Genomic DNA, 18,255 nt, shown 5'->3' with positions numbered 1-18,255 from the left:
AGCACCACATGTACCCTAGAATGGAATGTAAATGGACTTCACCAATATGGCTTGTTGGTATAGTGAATGGCTGAATTCTGAAGGACTGAGTCTGCAGTAATTGCAGAAGGATAACCACTGAATCTACAGTCAAGGGAAAACATTGAGTGCTAAGTGGAAAACATAGGGTCGTATCTTTGCCAATGTTTGTCGTCAGTGTTGAAGATTATCAAGATAACTCATTTACCAGTCCACTTGCTATTAAGGCATTCTTCCACAATAACTATCATGGAAATGGCCACTGCAATATGTCGAAGGGGTATGCAGGAGCAACACCGGGATGAAATAGAAAACTGAGCATAAAATTATGCAATCATAAGATAAAGTAGCAGAAACAGGCAGCATGTCACCCACCCCACTCAATCATGGCTGACATTTTTCTCAACTCCATTCTCCTAATAGGTTCTCAAATCAAGGGCCTATCTCTGCCTTAAGTACACACAATGACTTAATCTCCTTAGTCTTCTGTGCTAACAAATTCCACTGATTAACCATCCTCTGTCTGAAGACATTACTCCTCATCTCGATTTTAAAAGGGCAGCCCTTTATTTTGAGGCTGTGCCCTTGGATCCTAGAGTCCCCTACTCATGGAAGCATCCTCTTCGCAAGGGAAACAAAGAACCCAAAGAGCTTACTGATACCATCGCCAATGGATTAGCTCGAAACTTTGCAGTGTTTCCATTCCCATTTGCAAACTGTGTTGGACAAGTTAAAGGGAGAGAAGGCTCAACGAAGATTTCTGCCTTCAATATTGACATCAACCCATCACGTCAACACTAAAAATAAAGTTGAAGTGTTTTAACCATCAACAGGCCCAAGTATCAAGTGGATAACAAATCTCTATTTTTTCCTAAAATTCGTACAGCAAATTATTTTTTGGCAGGATTATTCTTTCCCTGTGTTGTTAAGAAAGGCTTGAGTTCACTGGACTTAAACAAGTCTATACATCCTGATGTTCAATATTCAAAGTAAATTTATTTTCAAAGTATGATTATGTTATCATATACTACCCTGAGATTCATTTTCTTGCAGGCATTCACAGCGGAGCAACAAAATACAATAGCATCAGTGAAAAACTACGTAAAAGTACTGACAAACGATGAATGTGCAAAAGAAGTCAAACTGTCCAAATACAAAAATAAGCAAGTAATAACAATAATAAGAAAAAAGTAAATAAATAATGCTGAGAACATGAGTTGCAGAGTCCTTGAAAATGAGTCCGTAGCTTGTGGAATCAGTTCAGTGTTAAGTGAGTGAAGTTATCCATGCTGGTTCAAGAGCCTGATGATTGAAGGGTGAACCTGGTGATGTGGGACCAAGGATTCTAAAGCTGTGAGCTTAGTCCGCTGCTCTACTGGCTTTACACTTACGATGGTGTGGCTAAGCACAGCTCCAATACCTTACTCAAGTTTGCTGTCTTAGGCCAAATCAAAGGTGGTGATGAATCGGCATATAGGAGGGAGATTGAAGATCTGGCTGAATGGTGTCATAACAACATCCCACTCAATGTCAGCAAGACCAAGGAGCTGATTATTGACTTCAGGAGAAGGAAACCAGAGGTCTGTGAGCCAGTCCTCATCAGAGGATCGGAGGTGGAGAGGGTTAACAACTTTAAATATCTAGCTGTAATTGTTTTGGAGGACCTGACCTGTGCCCAGCATTTAAGTGCAATTATGAAGAAAGCATGGCAGCACCTCTACTTCCTTAGGAGTTTGTGGAGATTTAGTGTGGCATCTAACTTTGATGAACTTCAATTGATGTGTAGTGGAGAGTATATTGAGTGGCTGCATCATGGCCAGGTATGGAAACACCAATGCCCTTGAACAGAAAATCTTATAAAAAGTCGTAGATACGGCCCAGTCCATCACGGGTAAAGCCCTCTCCTCCATTGAGCACACTGCACGGGGGCACTGTCACAGGAGCGTTGCATCCAGGCCCCCACCATCTAGGACATGCTCTTTTCTTGTTGCTGCCATCAGGAAGAAGGTACAGAGCCTCAAGACTCATACAACCAGGCACAGGAATAGTTACTAACCCTCAACCATCAAACTCTTGAACCAAAGGGGAAAACTTCACTGAACTTCACTTGCCCCATCATTGAAATGTTCCCACAAACACTGTTCCCACTGTCAAGGACTCTTCATCTCATGTTGTCAATATTTATCGCTTACTTTTTATTATTATTATTATTATTATTTCTTTCTTTTTGCATTCTGTTTTTGTTGTCTCTGTACTCCGGTTGTACACCCAGGTTGGGTGGTCTTTCATTGATTCAGTTATGGTTATTATTTTATGGATTTATTGAGTATCCCTGCAAGAAAATGAATCACAGAGTTGTATATGGTGACATATATGTACTTTGATAATAAATTTACTTTGAATTGTACTTTCTTCCCAATGGTAGCAGGCAGATGTTTTGGCTATAGTAGTGAAAACTATCTATACTGCTGGCCAACCTGTTCTACCACATTTACAATGCTGGTGTCTGCATAGTGTTTTGGGAAAGTTTTTCTGTATGCTTGTTCACAATAAGCAGGACAAATCCAAACCAATCTGCTCTCAATCATTAGCAAAGTGATGGAAAGTATGATCAACATTGCTGGCAGAAACAGTTCCTCTATAACCAGCTCACCAATGGTCATCTCCGTTCCAGGACCACATGGAAGTAAGAGCAGCTGGCTTGCTGGCTGCCCCCAGCACACAATCTTTTTAAGGCAATTCACTGTATGTTTCAACATACATGTGACAGATAAACTTGAATCTTGAATCAAGACAGCTTGTAATCAAATGTGAACTGAGGAAACAACATACAATGGAAACTAGGGGAAACTCCACACTAGTTTGTGTATGCCTTGCTTTAGAGATGGCGACTGAGGCTACGAGAGGCAAATGTTGAAGGAAGCGAGCCCTGACCTTTACCATCGTCAGCTACTTATCAGTGACTTCCTTTCATATCTTGCCCTGATGGTGCCACCTTTGCCCAGCGTAGCTTTTTACTTCTTCCCCTGTGTGGAATGTGTGGGGTGAATGAACATCAAGATAGCAAACGATTTAGACTTATTTTGCATAGAACTGCTCTGCCATTAAAGTTACATCAAAAAAGGTACAAACTCACCCCAGTATTGCCTCAGTCGCAAATCCTGAGTAAAAAAAAAAGACAGGAATGTGCTATCAATTCACATCTTTACACTGAAATTTTGTTGAGATTCAATTTTTTAAAAATATTTAAGCCTCAGTCGGTGTTCCTTGGCAGCAATGCTGTTAGTAACACATGGAGCAACGTATCACTGTGGAGAAGTAAACAAGGCTGTCAGTGGAGTGTGATCTTACTAAACCCAGTGATATTGTCTAGGTCAGGGGTCAGCAACCTTTACCACTGAAAGAGCCACTTGGACCCGTTTCCCACAGAAAAGAAAACACTGGGAGCCGCAAAACCCGTTTGACATTTAAAATGAAATAACACTGCATACAACGTTTTTTTTGCCTTTATGCTATGTATAAACAAACTATAATGTGTTGCATTTATGAAATTGATGAACTCCTGCAGAGAAAACGAAATTACATTTCTGCATGCAACAAAAACATTTTGAACTCCGAAAAAAAGACGTTGGGTTGAAAGTTACTTTTAAGTAAAATATTCAATGTCTATTTGAGTCCTTCTTGTATTTATGAAAAACGCCGAACTTAAATTTTCCGCCAGCAGCAAACCAAAAATAACGTCAGCCAGCTGTCATCCTGAAAAATGAAAGGACTATTTCACTGAACAATGAAAAAATATGAATATGAGTAAAATAATAGGCAATTAAAATATTTATCATACTTGGTTAATGGGATTTCTGCTCCTGGACCTCAGCGCACAGCGTCTGCACATCAGGGCTGTATGATGTCACCTTCATCTTTACACAGGATCGCAAGCTGTCATCTGTGAGGTTTTCAATATCACTCCATTTGTGTTTCTGAGCAAGAACGGCCTTCTGACGGGCAACATCTTCAAGGTCTGCTGTCAAGCGTCTAAACTTGGACACCCATATGTCTTTGTCGGCTATGTCGGCCAGTTCCATCTCAAGATCAGGTTGACTCACACCTGCCAATGCAGTCGTATTCAGTAGGGAAGGATCGATGCTTAAGGGAGTGACCGGGAAGGATAATGTGTTTTTTTCCTCTCTGAACTCACAGAAGCGTTTCCCAAACGATGTTTGCATTGCGATGATTGCAGAATGTAAATACTCCGAAATTATCATGTCGTGACCTTGTTTGAACTCTCTCAAATTGGGGAAGTGAGACAAAGTGCCTTTCTGTAAATCTCTGGCAAGCACTGTCAACTTGCGCTCGAATGCCAAAACATCCTCCAACATGTGCAGGGCTGTACGTCCTTTCCCCTGAAGAGCTGTGTTCAGCGTGTTCAGGTGCGCTGTCATGTCTACCATGAAGTGTAGCTTTTCCAGCCACTCTGGCTGTTCCAGCTCAGGAAAGGTGAGCCCTTTGCTGCCCAGGAAAGTTTTCACTTCTTCCAGACACGCGACAAAGCGTTTCAGCACCTTCCGTCTGGACAGCCAGCGATAAAAACACGTTGTAGCGGTGTCAGTAAACTGCAGTCAAAGATAGCTTTATTCGAACTAAACAGCCTTGCTTTTCAGCTTCCCTCAACCCAGCCCCCATGGACGCAGATGCTGCAAAAGACGCGTACTCACAAACCCCCGTAGGCTATCTCCCTTAGCCGGAATGCTGGCTAATTGTGAGCCGTTTCGGATGTGGCAGGAAATGTGTCGCTACACTTAGGTTGTACAAGATCACCATAATTACATTTCAAAAGCTAACAAACTAACATAAAATACATTTTAATTAAATACTGACCAATTATTTCCCAAAGCCACAGGGAGCCGCAGCACAGAGGTGAAAGAGCCACAAATGGCTCGGGAGCCGCAGGTTGCCGACCCCCGGTCTAGGTAATTTTCTAAGATAGATGTCTGTGCTGGATGTAAGGAGAGAGCAAAAACGCTGTGAAGCTTTAGAATTAGAATCAGAGCCAGGTTTAATGTCGCCAGCATATGTTGTGAAATCTGTGATGCGGCAGTGGTACATTGCAATACATACATAATAATAAAAACTGAATTACAGTAAACATATATATATATATATATATACACTGTATAAAAGTTCAATTAAATAAGTAGTGCAAAAAAGTAGTGAGGTAGTGATGGCAGAGGTGAAGAGGATGTTCCTGAATTGTTGAGTGTGTGCCTTCAGGTGACTGTACCTCCTCCTTGATAGTAGCAAGAGAGGAGAGGATGGCCTGGGTGATAGGGGTCCTTAATGATGTACACTGCCTTTTTGAGGCATCGCTCCTTGAAGATGTCCTGGATGCTGGGGAGGCTAGTGCCTATGATGGAGCTGATTGAGTTTGCAACTTTCTGCAGCTTGAAAGAGAGTGGATATCAACCAGATTTTTTTCTGAGTCGGTGTTAATCGAGTCATAAAATTTTTGTTCTTTAAATAGCTGCTTCCAGCATGGGAAAGGAAATTGGTTGAGGGAATGAAATTAGATATATTTGCATCTATTTAATTCAATTTTACCTTTAGGAATGGAAGAGGATTATAGATAAGCTTCAGCAATACAACCTGCTTTGATCTGTGCCACTTTGAATGAGCTGAACTGAGTTGCCAACTGAAGACTGAAATTAGCTCAGCATCTGTCACCTGGGGCAGAGAAATGCAAGTTAATCGGGAGCACTGTAATGGGAGAAGGCCTTTCCGCCCTTCAGCTGACTCTGCATTGAATTGGATCATGTTTCTAATTTCTATTCATGTTGATAAATGACCTTGGCAGTCTCAGATCTGAAATGATCAACGTATCTCAGCTTCCATTGCATTTTAGCCAGTAAAGTGCCAGGTTTCCACTCCCCCTGTGTAGGGAATGGTTTCCAGACATCATTCCTGAATTTTGAGCATTCCTTGTGGATTCCATACAAATAGAAATTTTACAAGCTAGGAGTAGCCAATTTGGGCCGATATTTCTAAACTGATGTATGAACTCTACGTGAACTTGGTCCTGTTTTATTTCTGTCATCCTACCACCATGTTCTTCCATTCCCATCTTCTTCATCAAGCTTCCTCTTCAAGGAGTCCTCTCCATTCATCTCAACTCCTTTGTTCTCTCACAGGGTTCAAGTAAAGAAATCTCTCTCACACTTTTAAATGACTAAATAGGATGCCCTTCCCAACTGATTACAGAGATAAATCTCATTATCTCTCAAACTTTTACTAGATACAGTATGCAACTTCAGGATGAGGAGATAGTAAAGTTCAATTGGAGGAAATGGCTGCTACCAATTATTAACTAGGTTTTTATAGAATGTGCACTCATTTATAAGTGATGTTGGACAGTGGCTGTCACTTGTAGGACTACATTATAATGCTAGTCAGTAGCTTCACTAGGAACTGTGAAATGCAAAAGCAAATTGAAACTTCATAACCTATGAATTAAGTCCACTATTGTTTTAGAGATAAATTTGCATTTACTTTTTCTGTAGAAAATGTAAACAAGACATAGCTCTATGAGACTATATGACATTGGAACAGAATTAAGTATTTGTCCCATTGTGTCTGCTCCACAAATTGTACTTGTTCTCTCTCAATTTCGCATTAATCTGTTCCTGGTTGAAAACTAATCCTGATGAGGTTGATTATAGGTCACAGCTGATATGAAGCCGAACCAAAAATGTGAGGGTGCCTTCTTTCCACCCTTTCAAAAGTTGAAAGTAAATTTATTATCAAAGTACATGTATATACTACCTCGAGTCTCACTTTCTTGAAGGCATTTACAGGGAAAAAAGAAATACAATAGAATTTACGAATATCTATGCATAAACGAAGACTGATGACTAATGTGCAAAACAAGACAAACTGTGGATATGAAAAATAACACAGAGAATATGAGTTTTCAAGAGTCCTTAAAGAGTAGGTTACATGGTTGGCACAACATTGTGGGCCGAAGGGCCTGTAATGTGCTGTAGATTTCTATGTTCTATGCACTATGTTCTAAAGTGAGTCTGCAGGTTGTAGAATAGTGATGATTGAAGTTATTGGCAATAGTTCAGGAGCCTGACAGTTGTTGGGTAATAACTATTCCTGAATGCAGTGGTGCATCAACCAAAGCTTCTTTAGCTCCTGCCCGATGGTAATAGTGGCAAGAGGGCATGGCCTAGATAGTGAGAGTCCTTGATAATCAATGCTACTTTCTTGTGGCAGCACTCCATGTAAATGTGTTCAATGGTGGGGGTAGGGGGAGAGCTTTGCCTGTGATGGACTGGGCTGCATCCGTTCTTTTCCATTCCTCTCCCACAACGGTTACCTACCAGCCTACCCTCCGCGCAATCCAACAGTGCCAGCCTTGGCACCAGTTGTTTGTGTGTAAGGAAGTTGGAAACAATAGTCTACCTCCACTATCAGAAGTTCCAAAACATCCTATAATCTAAATAGCTGTATATCTTATCCAGTTGATTGCTTCATATTACAAATCCTGGCTCTGCCTTTGATCACTTCTTGAGTCTCTTGGATGTCTTACCTTTAGGATTCTGGCCATGTCACCCAATAAGGAATTAGACGGAACTATAGGGCTACCCTGCACCACTTCTCCCCTCCCACTCGCCAGCTCCTCCGAGATACAATCTGAAACCAGTGGGGTGGTAAAAATTCATTCACACAGCTACAGAGAAAAAAAATCTGTGCTTCTATTAAAAATCAGCTTGACCCAGAAAAAAGCAATGTTTTGCACAACTCTGGCTATCTCAGGATCTGTCAAGGAATGTATCATCCATTAGTTTTGTGTGGGGTTTGCACCTCTCAAGCTTTCCTGACTCTCCTTGGACTGACCTAGCACTACAATCAGCCCTTTCTTCAGCGTTTGCGCTGTTTCTGCACACTTCTGGGAAATTCTCCGCCCTCTTTTGATCCCGTCTAGGATATCGTTCCCTTGCCAGATTCATTTCTGGGTGTGATCGTTGTGGTCATCCATGTCTGTGGTTGACTTAGCAGCAGCGATGTACAGCACAAGATCAGTTTCATTAACCAACAGGTAATGAACATATTCAGATGCTACTTTCATTTATTTTTTCACAAAACTTATTTCTTTTGTTGCATTATATAAACCTTGCTGCTCATGTTATGTGAACTGTAGCTGGACCATAGCAGTGGCACGGAATAAGAAATGCTGAGAATTTTCTGCAAACTACGTGTATGTGTAATAAACTTGATTCCTGAAACTCTATCAAATGGTACAGCTGGATGAGAACATCACAAGTGCCCAACGTGGACCAGGTCCGGCGTAGTCTAAACCTACTTCATTTTACAGCTATTCTAGGTAGAGTGGACATGGAGAGGATGTTTCCGACAGTGGGGCAAAGCCTCAGAGTACAAGGAAGTCCCTTTAGAACAAAGAGGAGTAGGAACTTTTTCGGCCAGAGGGTGATGAATCTGTGGAATTCATTGCCTCAGGCAGCTGTGGAGGCCAAGCAACTGAGTATATTCAAAGCAGAGGTTGATAGTTCTTGATTAGGAAGGGTGTCAAAGGGTGGGGAAGAAGGCAAGAGAATGGAGTTGAGGGGGACATGATCAGAGTTGATGAGCCAAATGGCCCAATTTGGCTTCTATGTCTTATGGCCTTAACATTTAGAGTACTAACTATCTTTCCTTGAGTGATGCAGTAATATTTCGAGGCTAGGGTGACACAGTACCGCTGATACTCAGAGTGACTCATTATATCTTGACGTCTGGCACTGTTTGTTTGGAGACTGCATGTTTTCCCTGCTCCAGTTTCCTCCCGCTTCTCAAAGGTGCACGGATCAAAAGGTTAATTGGTCACTGTAAAATGCCCGTACATTTTGATGAGTTGTGAAGTCTGGAAGTGGCACATGGGAAATGGGCAAAATGAATCAGAATCAGAATCAGGTTTAGTATCACCGGCATGTGTTGTGAAATTTGTTAACTTTGTGGCAGCTGTACAATGCAATGCATAATATTAGTAAAAAAACTGAATTACATTAAGTATAAATTAAATAGTTAAATTAAAAAAGTAGTGCAGAAAATAGAAATGTAAAAGTATTGAGGTTGTATTCATGGATTCAATGTCCAAAGGGAAGAAGCTGTTCCTGAAACACTAAGTGTGTGCCTTCAGGTTCTTGTACCTCTTTTCCTGATGGTGGCAATGAGAACAAGGCATGACCTGGGAGATGGAGCTCCTTAATGATGGACGCTGCCTTTTTAAGCCATCGCTCCTCAATAGGAGAAGTGGAGGATTAATGTACATGAGTCAGTATGGACTTGATGGACTCAATGGCCTGCTTCTGTGCTGTATCACTCTGTCACTCTAACGTATCTTGGCTTAGTCTGATTATGTAAAATGGTTGCAAAAGGTCCCGCAGCCCATTTTACACTTGTCTTGATTTCTCCTTCCATTTTGTTTTGGACGGAGTCAATGTATTTTTACCATCATTCAACAATCTGCCTGGATCCCCGACTGCCCAAAACCCGTGGGTTTGCGGTCTCTTGCATGACAATATTCTTTGACGATTTAATCAGAAAAAAAAAAGAAATGTCTCAAGATATGGCAGGAGTAGTAGCCGACCTGTAAATCTGTTATAATTGTTTGTCCACGCATCAATCTTCTGACAGTTTGAGACAAGGATCAATGCAACTTGGCATGTGTTGAGGGCAGATTTAGCCTGTTAGCTTGGCAAAACCAGCATCCTGCCCTTAACCTCCTGGTATTTCTTATGAATTTTCTGCAGTAATGCATCAGTTACATTTGATCCAGGGATTTAAATCGACGGACTCACTATCACCTGTCACTCTCCTCAGGGTCTCCATAAGAGAAGGAAGACCGAATTGATTCTTTGTGTGTTTTTCTTGTGGTCTGAATCAGAATTTGACATCATATTGCTTTGTTATTATCACACATTCAGTGAAAAGTTATTGTTTTGTGTGTCATCTTGACAGATCATGCCACATATACAGTAATTACATGAAGATAATAAAAATAAGACAGAATACAAAATGTAATGTTACAGCGAAAATGTAATGAAGATGGACAAATGGGCTACAACAAGGTAGACTGGGATTTCAGGCGATCAGGCATTCATATGAGAGGTTTGTTCAGGAGTCTGATAATAGTGGTGTAGCAGCTATCTTTCAGCTTAGTGCACATGTTTCTCATGCTTTTGTATCTTCCACATTTCTAATTCTGGGCCAGGCAATGGCGTCCTCAGTATTAAGGCTAAGTGTTGCTTTGTGATGCCTCCTTCAGAATTCACTTTTCACTAGGAAAGCCAAGTATTCTGTTGCTAGCAAGAAATGACCAGGCAGTTCTCAGTTCCCTGAGGAGCTAATGACATGACATCTTACTGATCTGTGACCAGAAGTTATTTTTGCCAGTTTCATGTTGAAATATATAAACTTTGACGGTCAGCTTGTGCCTGCTGATGTTAGCTTGTTCATGTGATCAAGCAGAAAGTGCAATTGAGATAAAGGGTAAGCTGTTAAAGAACGAGAGGGAACAGCAGGCAGGGTTCCTGGGCCTGACTGTGGAACAGCATTCATCATGATTAAGCATGACTGAGACATAACTCACAGGCATGCAGCTTCCTGGAAATTTTTATCTTGACTTATATGTGAGCGAATGCTACTGAGACAAGGTGCTGCACTTCAGGGGTAACATTAAGAACCACCTCTTCACGCAAGAAAGTGGTAGAAATCTGTCACTACCTCCCACATAAAAATACACAGACCTGGTGAACTGAACATATCAAAACTGGGAATGATACTGCACTAGTACCTGGGTAGTGCATCAGCAATCTTTCATTTATTTGTTCTTGGGCATGTGGGCATTGCTGACAGATCCCCAGTGGTTTTAACTTGGAAAACATCCCAAGCCCTTTCGCACGAACATAAATAGAAAGAAGTTGACTCTAAGTTGGTAAAGGTTGGCTAAAAAGTTTTTCAGGTGGATGCACTTTGAAGAAAGTCTAAATATTTTTAGAGAGAAAAGAAAGAGGAAGTCCAGACAGACAAGGTAGCTGTTGATAGGGTGGGGTGGGGTAGGGAGAAATGGGGCATGGTGGATGGGGTCACAGGGAAAATACATTTCACTTATAGCTTGTAGACCTTAAGAGGGTTATAGAGTAAAGGGAACAAATTTCTAAGTTCAAAGGTCAAGTTTAATGTCGGAGAAATGTATACAATATACATCCTGAAATGCTTTTTCTTCGCAAACATCCATAAAAACAGAGAAGTGCTCAAAGAATGAACAACAGTTAAATATGAGAACCCCAATGTCCCCCCAGCTAACCCCTCCCGCGCATAAGTGGGGGTGAGCAGTAATCCCCCCTCCCCCAACCAGCAAACAAAGAGCGCACTCGCTACCAAGCACAAGCCTGAACTAAGCGATAGCATCACACAGACCAAAGTTACCCCAAAGGCTTCGCATTTCATCCGACATTCGACATCCCACCGGTTCTCTCTCTCCCCCATTTTCACAGGGAGTGGGAGACAAAGCAACAACCTGCTGGTTTACGATGTTAAAAGTCCATTTTGTTGCTTTTTTTGAGCTCTGTGCCCAAAGATTGCAAAGATTTCGGGTCTTCAGGCCCACAGGGAAAGATTTTCCGGCCTCCCCGACGACACATGAGTCTCCTGCTGTGACACCGACCCTCGATCCGCCCGTCTCCAGAGCCCTGAGATCTTAGGCTTCCGAACACGATCGAGATTCTCAGGCCAGACTCGGCATGCCGAATAATGGCAGGTCATGGAACCCCGAGGACTGGTCTCATCCCAACAAAAAACTGAAGCCTGCGTGTAACTCCAGGTCAGGGTCTTCAAAAGAACCCTGAAAGGGAAAAATAAAGATATTAAAGGTGGAAATAGAGCTGTTTCCGAAGATGCAAGCAAAGGAATCGCCATTAGGTGCCATCGTCCCAAGACTATGAGAATGGGAATTTTACAGATTCATATAGCACTACAGCATAGTCCATGTCTAGGTCAATGGGGCAAGGCAGAATGATAGTTTGGTATGAACTATAGGCCCTTCAGCCCATCTAGTCCTTGCTGAACTATTATTCTGCTGAGCCCCATTGATCTGCATATGAACGATAGCCCTCCACAACTCTTCCATCCATTAATTTATCCACAATTCTCCTAAGTGCTGAAATTGAACATAGGAGACATGTAGTTCATTATAGACAGAACAAAGTCTGTACTTGTCTCAGACATGCCTCTGAATCAGCTTATTTGAAGCAATATTGACTTAAGGTGTAAACCTGATGTAATTTTTTTTTGGTGACTCAATGGATAAATATCATGTCTACTTTTAATGCCACAGGTGCAATATCTAGTCAGTACTGAATTGTCTGATCCTGATTTATGTCCAAAACAACTGACTAACACTAACTTCAATAACTTGGACTGGGTGAAGAATGCAATATATGTCTCATGAACTCTTCAGATCAGCGGGGCTCCGGAGAGCGCTGGGCCTTGGTGCTCTGATGCACTCGAATGTCATTGATTTGATTTAACTACAACATGTCAAGCCACTGGCTTAGTCTTTAAGATTTCCTTGTGTTTTTCATGCCACTTGTCTTTTGAATGTGAATTCCACGTGCGTCCTGTTTTTAATTTATTGAGTTTAGATACACACAGGGTTTCTGTGCTATATGCAGTATTTAAGTTTGTCACAACTAGCGTTCATCACTGAACCCTGAATTAGATCTCCAAGTGAACTAATGTTGGGTATACTCTGAGCCCTCTCAAATAAGTACGCTCGGGGTCATCTGTCACTCCTCTGTTGTGTTCTTCAAATGTATCCTCATTGTTAATTTCCACCTTAGTTTACTCCGTGCCTGGGTTCGTTTGCCTGAAGATCTCGTTACAATATCTGCCACTATGCCCAACGGTTTCTCAGTGTGGTGTTAGAAACAGAATTGTCTGGAAATTCCAGGGCACAGCAATGGGTCTGCTGTATGCTTGTGATACAATACAGAATGGGGAGGAGTTGTAAAAAGTTGCTGTTCAGGAAGGTAGCTGTCTCCAGGGCCAGAGAAGGTTGGCAGCTGATCAAGGCCTGAGATTCAATCAGTAATCTGCATTGGAACCTGGGTAGCAAGGTGGCGGGGCAGGGGGGTTGTCAACAGTCGAGATTGAACACTGGAGGGGTTGAGACACACAGAAACATAAAAGATTCTGCAGATGCTAGAAATCCAGAGCAACACACAAAACGCTAGAAGAATAGCACCTATGAAGGGAAATAAACAGTTGACATTTCGTGCAGAGACCCTTTATCAGGAATTCAATCAGGAGCGAGGTTTGTGGAGGAAACAGCCAGTTGGTAGTCTCTTTTGAACCTAATTGGGAGGGAAGGGGAAGAGCTGGCGATAAGAATTAGTGCAGGAGCTGCAAGTTCTCTTGAGTCTCCTTACTGTATGCAGACCCATCACTCAATGATTTGTTCCATGCATGCAAGGGAGGGGTACAGAGGGCTATGGTCCAGGTACAGGTCGATGGGACTAGGCAGAATAATAGCTTGACCTTGACTAGATGGGCCAAAGGTGTGTGTTTCTGTGCTGTAGTGCTCTATGACTATATGCTAGAGAATTCAACTGCAGATGGCCATGTTCCTCACGTGACCTCTCATCTCAGCCAATTCAACCATCTCCACATATATCTTCAGTTTCTTCGCAAGGAATACATAGTTTGCATTGAATACTCTATAATTTTTTAAAAACTTTCCTCTGAACCGCTCTGGTGTCCAAAACTCAATTTTCATTTTCTAAGATTCCAGGCCAATCCTAGATGTGGAGTACTAGTATCTGTTTGCTAATGATCCAAGGGGTACAACTTGAAAGTTGCACTATTAACATTTTTAATTAATTATTTTGCCTCTTTTTCCTGAGTGTTTTTGAGCACGTCAGCAATTCACGGCCCAGGCTTTTCCTATTCAACAAGGTATTTCCCACAGCCTTGATATCAATGTAAAACTCCTGGCAATGTTGGAATAATACACATTATCCCAGTCACAAGTCCCACTGCGTGCTTCTTTTCAGTCTCTTCCTGTGTTTGTTTTACTGAACTGTAATTATGCAAATGAATGGAACTAATAACACATATCTTTTGATAACAGCTGCTAAGCTGAACCATCATGTGAAATTATAGCTAAATGACATTTTGATAATTTATGATGTGAATAAATGTTGCTGTGCAGTGTTTAATAGTTAAACCATGTCCACACTAAATTCCTTTAGAGGTACTAACCAGATTCTTCAAAATTTATAGACAGTCAGTGGTTTGGCAACCAAGAGGTTAGAATCATTAGGATTAGTAACTGGGGCCAAACAATATCTGCCTATTGCTACATGTTTGGACCGTTCATGCCCAAGATGTTTAGGGTTGATTTCAAGTCTAATCAAGTGGTGTTAAACGTTTGATCGCCCATTGGAAAGGAGAATCAGTGAGACATAAATTGACGACACTATGCATTTTCCATCACCATCAGACTTTATACCACTTCTTTCAGGTCAGGTCCATGTGTATAATGGCTTCACCTGCTCCAACTTTGCCGTGTCTAAGAGCTCCTCCAAGGATTTAGCCTTGGTCCCCTTGCACTTCTCATATGCACACTGCCATCTGCCACCATCATCCTGGTGTACCCCAGGTTTCACATACATTAACCAAAGCCAACTCTAGTTCACTCTCTTGATCCTTCCACTGAATGGCTAGGTTGCTTGTCCAATCTCCATTTGGGTGTCTTCTTCAATTAACTTTAGAAAGGTGATTGCCTGTCTTCAGCCCCTATAGAAATTTCTTCCCTCACAGCCAGTTCTTTTTTCTTGAAAATCCATGGGACTTCAACAATATTGGCAATGCCAGAATTATTGCCCACCACTGAGGATGCAAACGAAAGTTAATGGCAGTGGTGCGTCTGCTGAACATGTAGGCCAGACTATGTAAGGACCACAAATAAACCTTTACTAAGCAGCAGTAATGAACTTCAGGTGGGCTTTACAACAATTCAGTAACTTCATGGCCAGCAGTTATATTAATACTTTTGCAATTCCAATTTCCATTCACCATGATTGGAACTTGAACTCATATCTCTGTACCAAAGGTCCTGACCGCTAGATGAGAGCAATAACTACTCTTGCCGCTGTACCTACCTCCCATAACTTTCCTATATGATAATCTCACACTATTGGCTGCTTCCCAGATCTGTGACCTCCTTCAGCCATGCAGCCTTTCCAGATCTTTATACTTCCCTTATCATCGGTTCGTTTATTGGTGGATTTGCCTTTAATTGCCTGAATCCCTAAATCTCTACCGCTTTCTCCTTCTGTAAGGTTCTCCTTTAGACCTTGCATTCTTGGTCAAGTGTTTAGATCTTTCAACTCTAATATCTTCAAGTCATAGAACAGGGGTTTCCAACCTTCGTTTACGCTATGCAACCTTACCATTAACTGAGGGATCTGTGGAAGCCCTGTCATAGAAAGGCACAACATGGAAAACAGGCCCTTTTGCCACTGGGTCCAAATCAACCACCCATTTATACCAATCCTATATCAATCCTATTTTTCAATATTCTCCACCATTCTCATCATCTCCCCACAGGTTTTTCCACTTGCTGACAAACTAGGGGCAATTTTTCATTGGCTACCTATCCTACCAACCACCATGTGTTCGGGAAGTGGGAGGAAACCAGAGCACCTGGTGGAGACCCACAAGGTCACAGAGAGAATGTGCAATCTCCCTACTCTGCAAGTTCTTGTCATGTGGCTCAACAACAAATTTTGCTTGAGGATGCTCCTGTAAAACAGCTTGTGACATTTCACTTCATTAAAGGTGTTATAAAATTGCAAACTGTTGTTCCCCATGAATAAGTGCACATGCATCTATACTCAGTAAACAAATGTCACAACAATTGAGTTATGCTAACTTACCTATGACTTACAGTAAATCTTCGAGATGATACAAGTTAAAAAAATATATTTCACCCGCTGTACAATATTTCCTATAAATGTGAAATTGGTGGGTGCTTGGAATGCCCTGGCAGGGGTGGGCTTTTAAGAAATTCTTGGATAGGCACATGGATGATAGGACAATGGAGGGCTAGGTCAGAGGGAACAGTTTGATTTATCTCAAAGTAGGTAAAAGGTTGGCACAAACTAGAGGTCTGAAGGGCTTGTCCTGTACTATACTGTTCTGTATTTAATGAAATAATCATAGGGATTTGATGACTAATGTTTTTTTCCAAAACAATTGTGTCATTTGCCTGAGAACGCCTAAGTTATATGGGTTTCTTGTCTTACACATATATTATCCATGTTTATTGCAGAGCCGAATGTATACAGCGAGGGGTCTCACCATCTCAGGCCCATGGACTGGGCTCTAACCTTGTTACTGAGGTGCGGGTATACAACTGGTTCGCAAATCGAAGGAAGGAAGAAGCCTTTCGGCACAAGCTGGCGATGGATGCCTATGGCAATCAACAATCACACGCAGTAACCCCCGTGACACTCCACAATAGCTCACCCCTGCCACCAAGTGCGTTGTCACCCAGCAAACTACATGGTAAGGTTTGTTGCTTTTGTTGTTCTGATTTTAATGTGCCGTCATTTCAAAGGTGCTGAGACTTGGCCATTGCGTGCCCTCACGACAGTGGAGCTGTGTTTACTATACCCAGTGTGGAACATAGAAACATAGAAAACCTACAGCACAATACAGGCCCTTCAGTCCACAATGCTGTGCCGAACATGTACTTCCTTTAGAAGTTACCTAGGGTTACCCATAGCCCTCTATTTTTCTAAGCTCCGTGTACTATCCAAGAGTTTCTTAGAAGACCCTATTGTATCTGCAATTGTGAACATTCAAGTTCACTAAGATAAAGCGGTGGATGTAAGTTAAAAAGCAAATGTTATGCCCACTTTCCAAGCAGCTGTTTGTTACAGCAAAGAAGCAAAATATTGTGAATGCTGAATTTCTGAAATAGAAGCAGAAAGTGTTGGAAATGCTCTGCAAGCTTGGCAAATCCATGGACAGCGAAACATTTCAGCTTGATGACCTTTCCATGGGAACAGCCTGCGGTGTGCTTGTGGCATTTTCTGCCAGTATTTTGCCTTCTGTGCTTCAGTAAAAATCTGTATTAACTCCTCCTAAAAATGTGGTCTTCCAGCACAACAGCATCTTTATTCATTGATCACTTCCAAGCAGTTACTATTTCATCAGCAGCATTCCCAAAAATTCTCAAGGGGTGGATTTATTTCAAACTAATATGACATGTAAAAGCCCACAACCTCCACAGGCAACTTCACAGGGTTTCTGCCTCCTGTTTTCCTCTTAAGATGACAGTTCAAGATCGAAAGAACTCTATGCCCTGTGCTAATTATCAGCACTGAACTCTTGTGTGAGCTACGTTAAAGGTCACGGACCAGTTTCTGGATGGAGATTTTATTAAAAGTTGAATACAGAGAAAGTGCATGCAAAAATGATGGCATGTCCATTAAAATTATTATCCAATGGAATTTTAATGTCAGGAATGAAATTGAAGAACCCTGAACTTAGTATACAGTACTGTTCAAAAGGCTCAGATACCTATATATAGCTAGGGTACCAAAGATATTACCGTAGTAATTTTATGTATTGCACTGTTCTGCTGTTGCTAACTAAACTAACTTCATGATATATGAGAGTGATGATAAAATCCGAGTCTGATATGGGTCTCTATGGTGGACTGAGAGTGGGAAGGGGGAAGGGAGGGGAGAATCGTGGTTGAGAAAAGGGGAAAGGAGAGGGCAGGGAACGGGAAGTACCAGAGAGACATTCAAATTACCTTGCTTAGTATCTCAGGGCTCGGTGTGTCTACATTTGTGCTACCCTCCCGCATCCCTGGCACTCCTTCACTGCCCCCTGTCCCACACCCCTCCCGCGGCACTCCACCCTCACCATTCCCAATATCCTTCGCTCCCGCCAGATTTACAAACTCACTCTGTGCTCCATGTTGACAAATACAGCACTGTGCAATAGTCTTAGGCACTCTACCAAATATATGTGCCTAAGGCTTTTGCACAGTGCTGTAAGTGTGTGGAAAGTTGGCCATTTCAGGCTGGCACAGCTGCATGTTTCCAAGTCACCATTCTTCCTCCAGCTAAGGAGGAAAATAGTGACTCTGTCCTTTGTTTGACA

The 18,255-nt window shown here is 41.9% G+C and overlaps 2 protein-coding genes across 5 annotated transcripts in view; one reads left to right on the top strand and one right to left on the bottom strand.

Moving 5' to 3' along the window:
• Nucleotides 1-18,255, top strand: part of hnf1a (HNF1 homeobox a) — a 239,282-nt gene that overhangs the window by 56,150 nt on the left and 164,877 nt on the right. For all 4 annotated transcript variants that reach the window (XM_059988327.1, XM_059988328.1, XM_059988329.1 and 1 more), the window contains exon 4: nt 16,409-16,644. In XM_059988327.1, the coding sequence (XP_059844310.1) occupies nt 16,409-16,644 (236 nt within the window). The remainder of the gene's footprint in view (nt 1-16,408; nt 16,645-18,255) is intronic.
• Nucleotides 3,397-4,615, bottom strand: LOC132403555 (general transcription factor II-I repeat domain-containing protein 2-like). The gene is made up of 2 exons (XM_059986944.1): nt 3,860-4,615; nt 3,397-3,774 (listed from the first exon to the last, which is right to left on the bottom strand). Exon 1 carries the CDS (start codon nt 4,464-4,466, stop codon nt 3,864-3,866), a length of 603 nt encoding a protein of 200 aa, XP_059842927.1. The 5' UTR covers nt 4,467-4,615; the 3' UTR covers nt 3,397-3,774; nt 3,860-3,863.

This window comes from Hypanus sabinus, chromosome 13 (genome assembly GCF_030144855.1).
Source record: "Hypanus sabinus isolate sHypSab1 chromosome 13, sHypSab1.hap1, whole genome shotgun sequence".
Classification (NCBI taxonomy): domain Eukaryota; kingdom Metazoa; phylum Chordata; class Chondrichthyes; order Myliobatiformes; family Dasyatidae; genus Hypanus; species Hypanus sabinus.
This window is presented reverse-complemented; position numbering and strand designations above follow the sequence as displayed.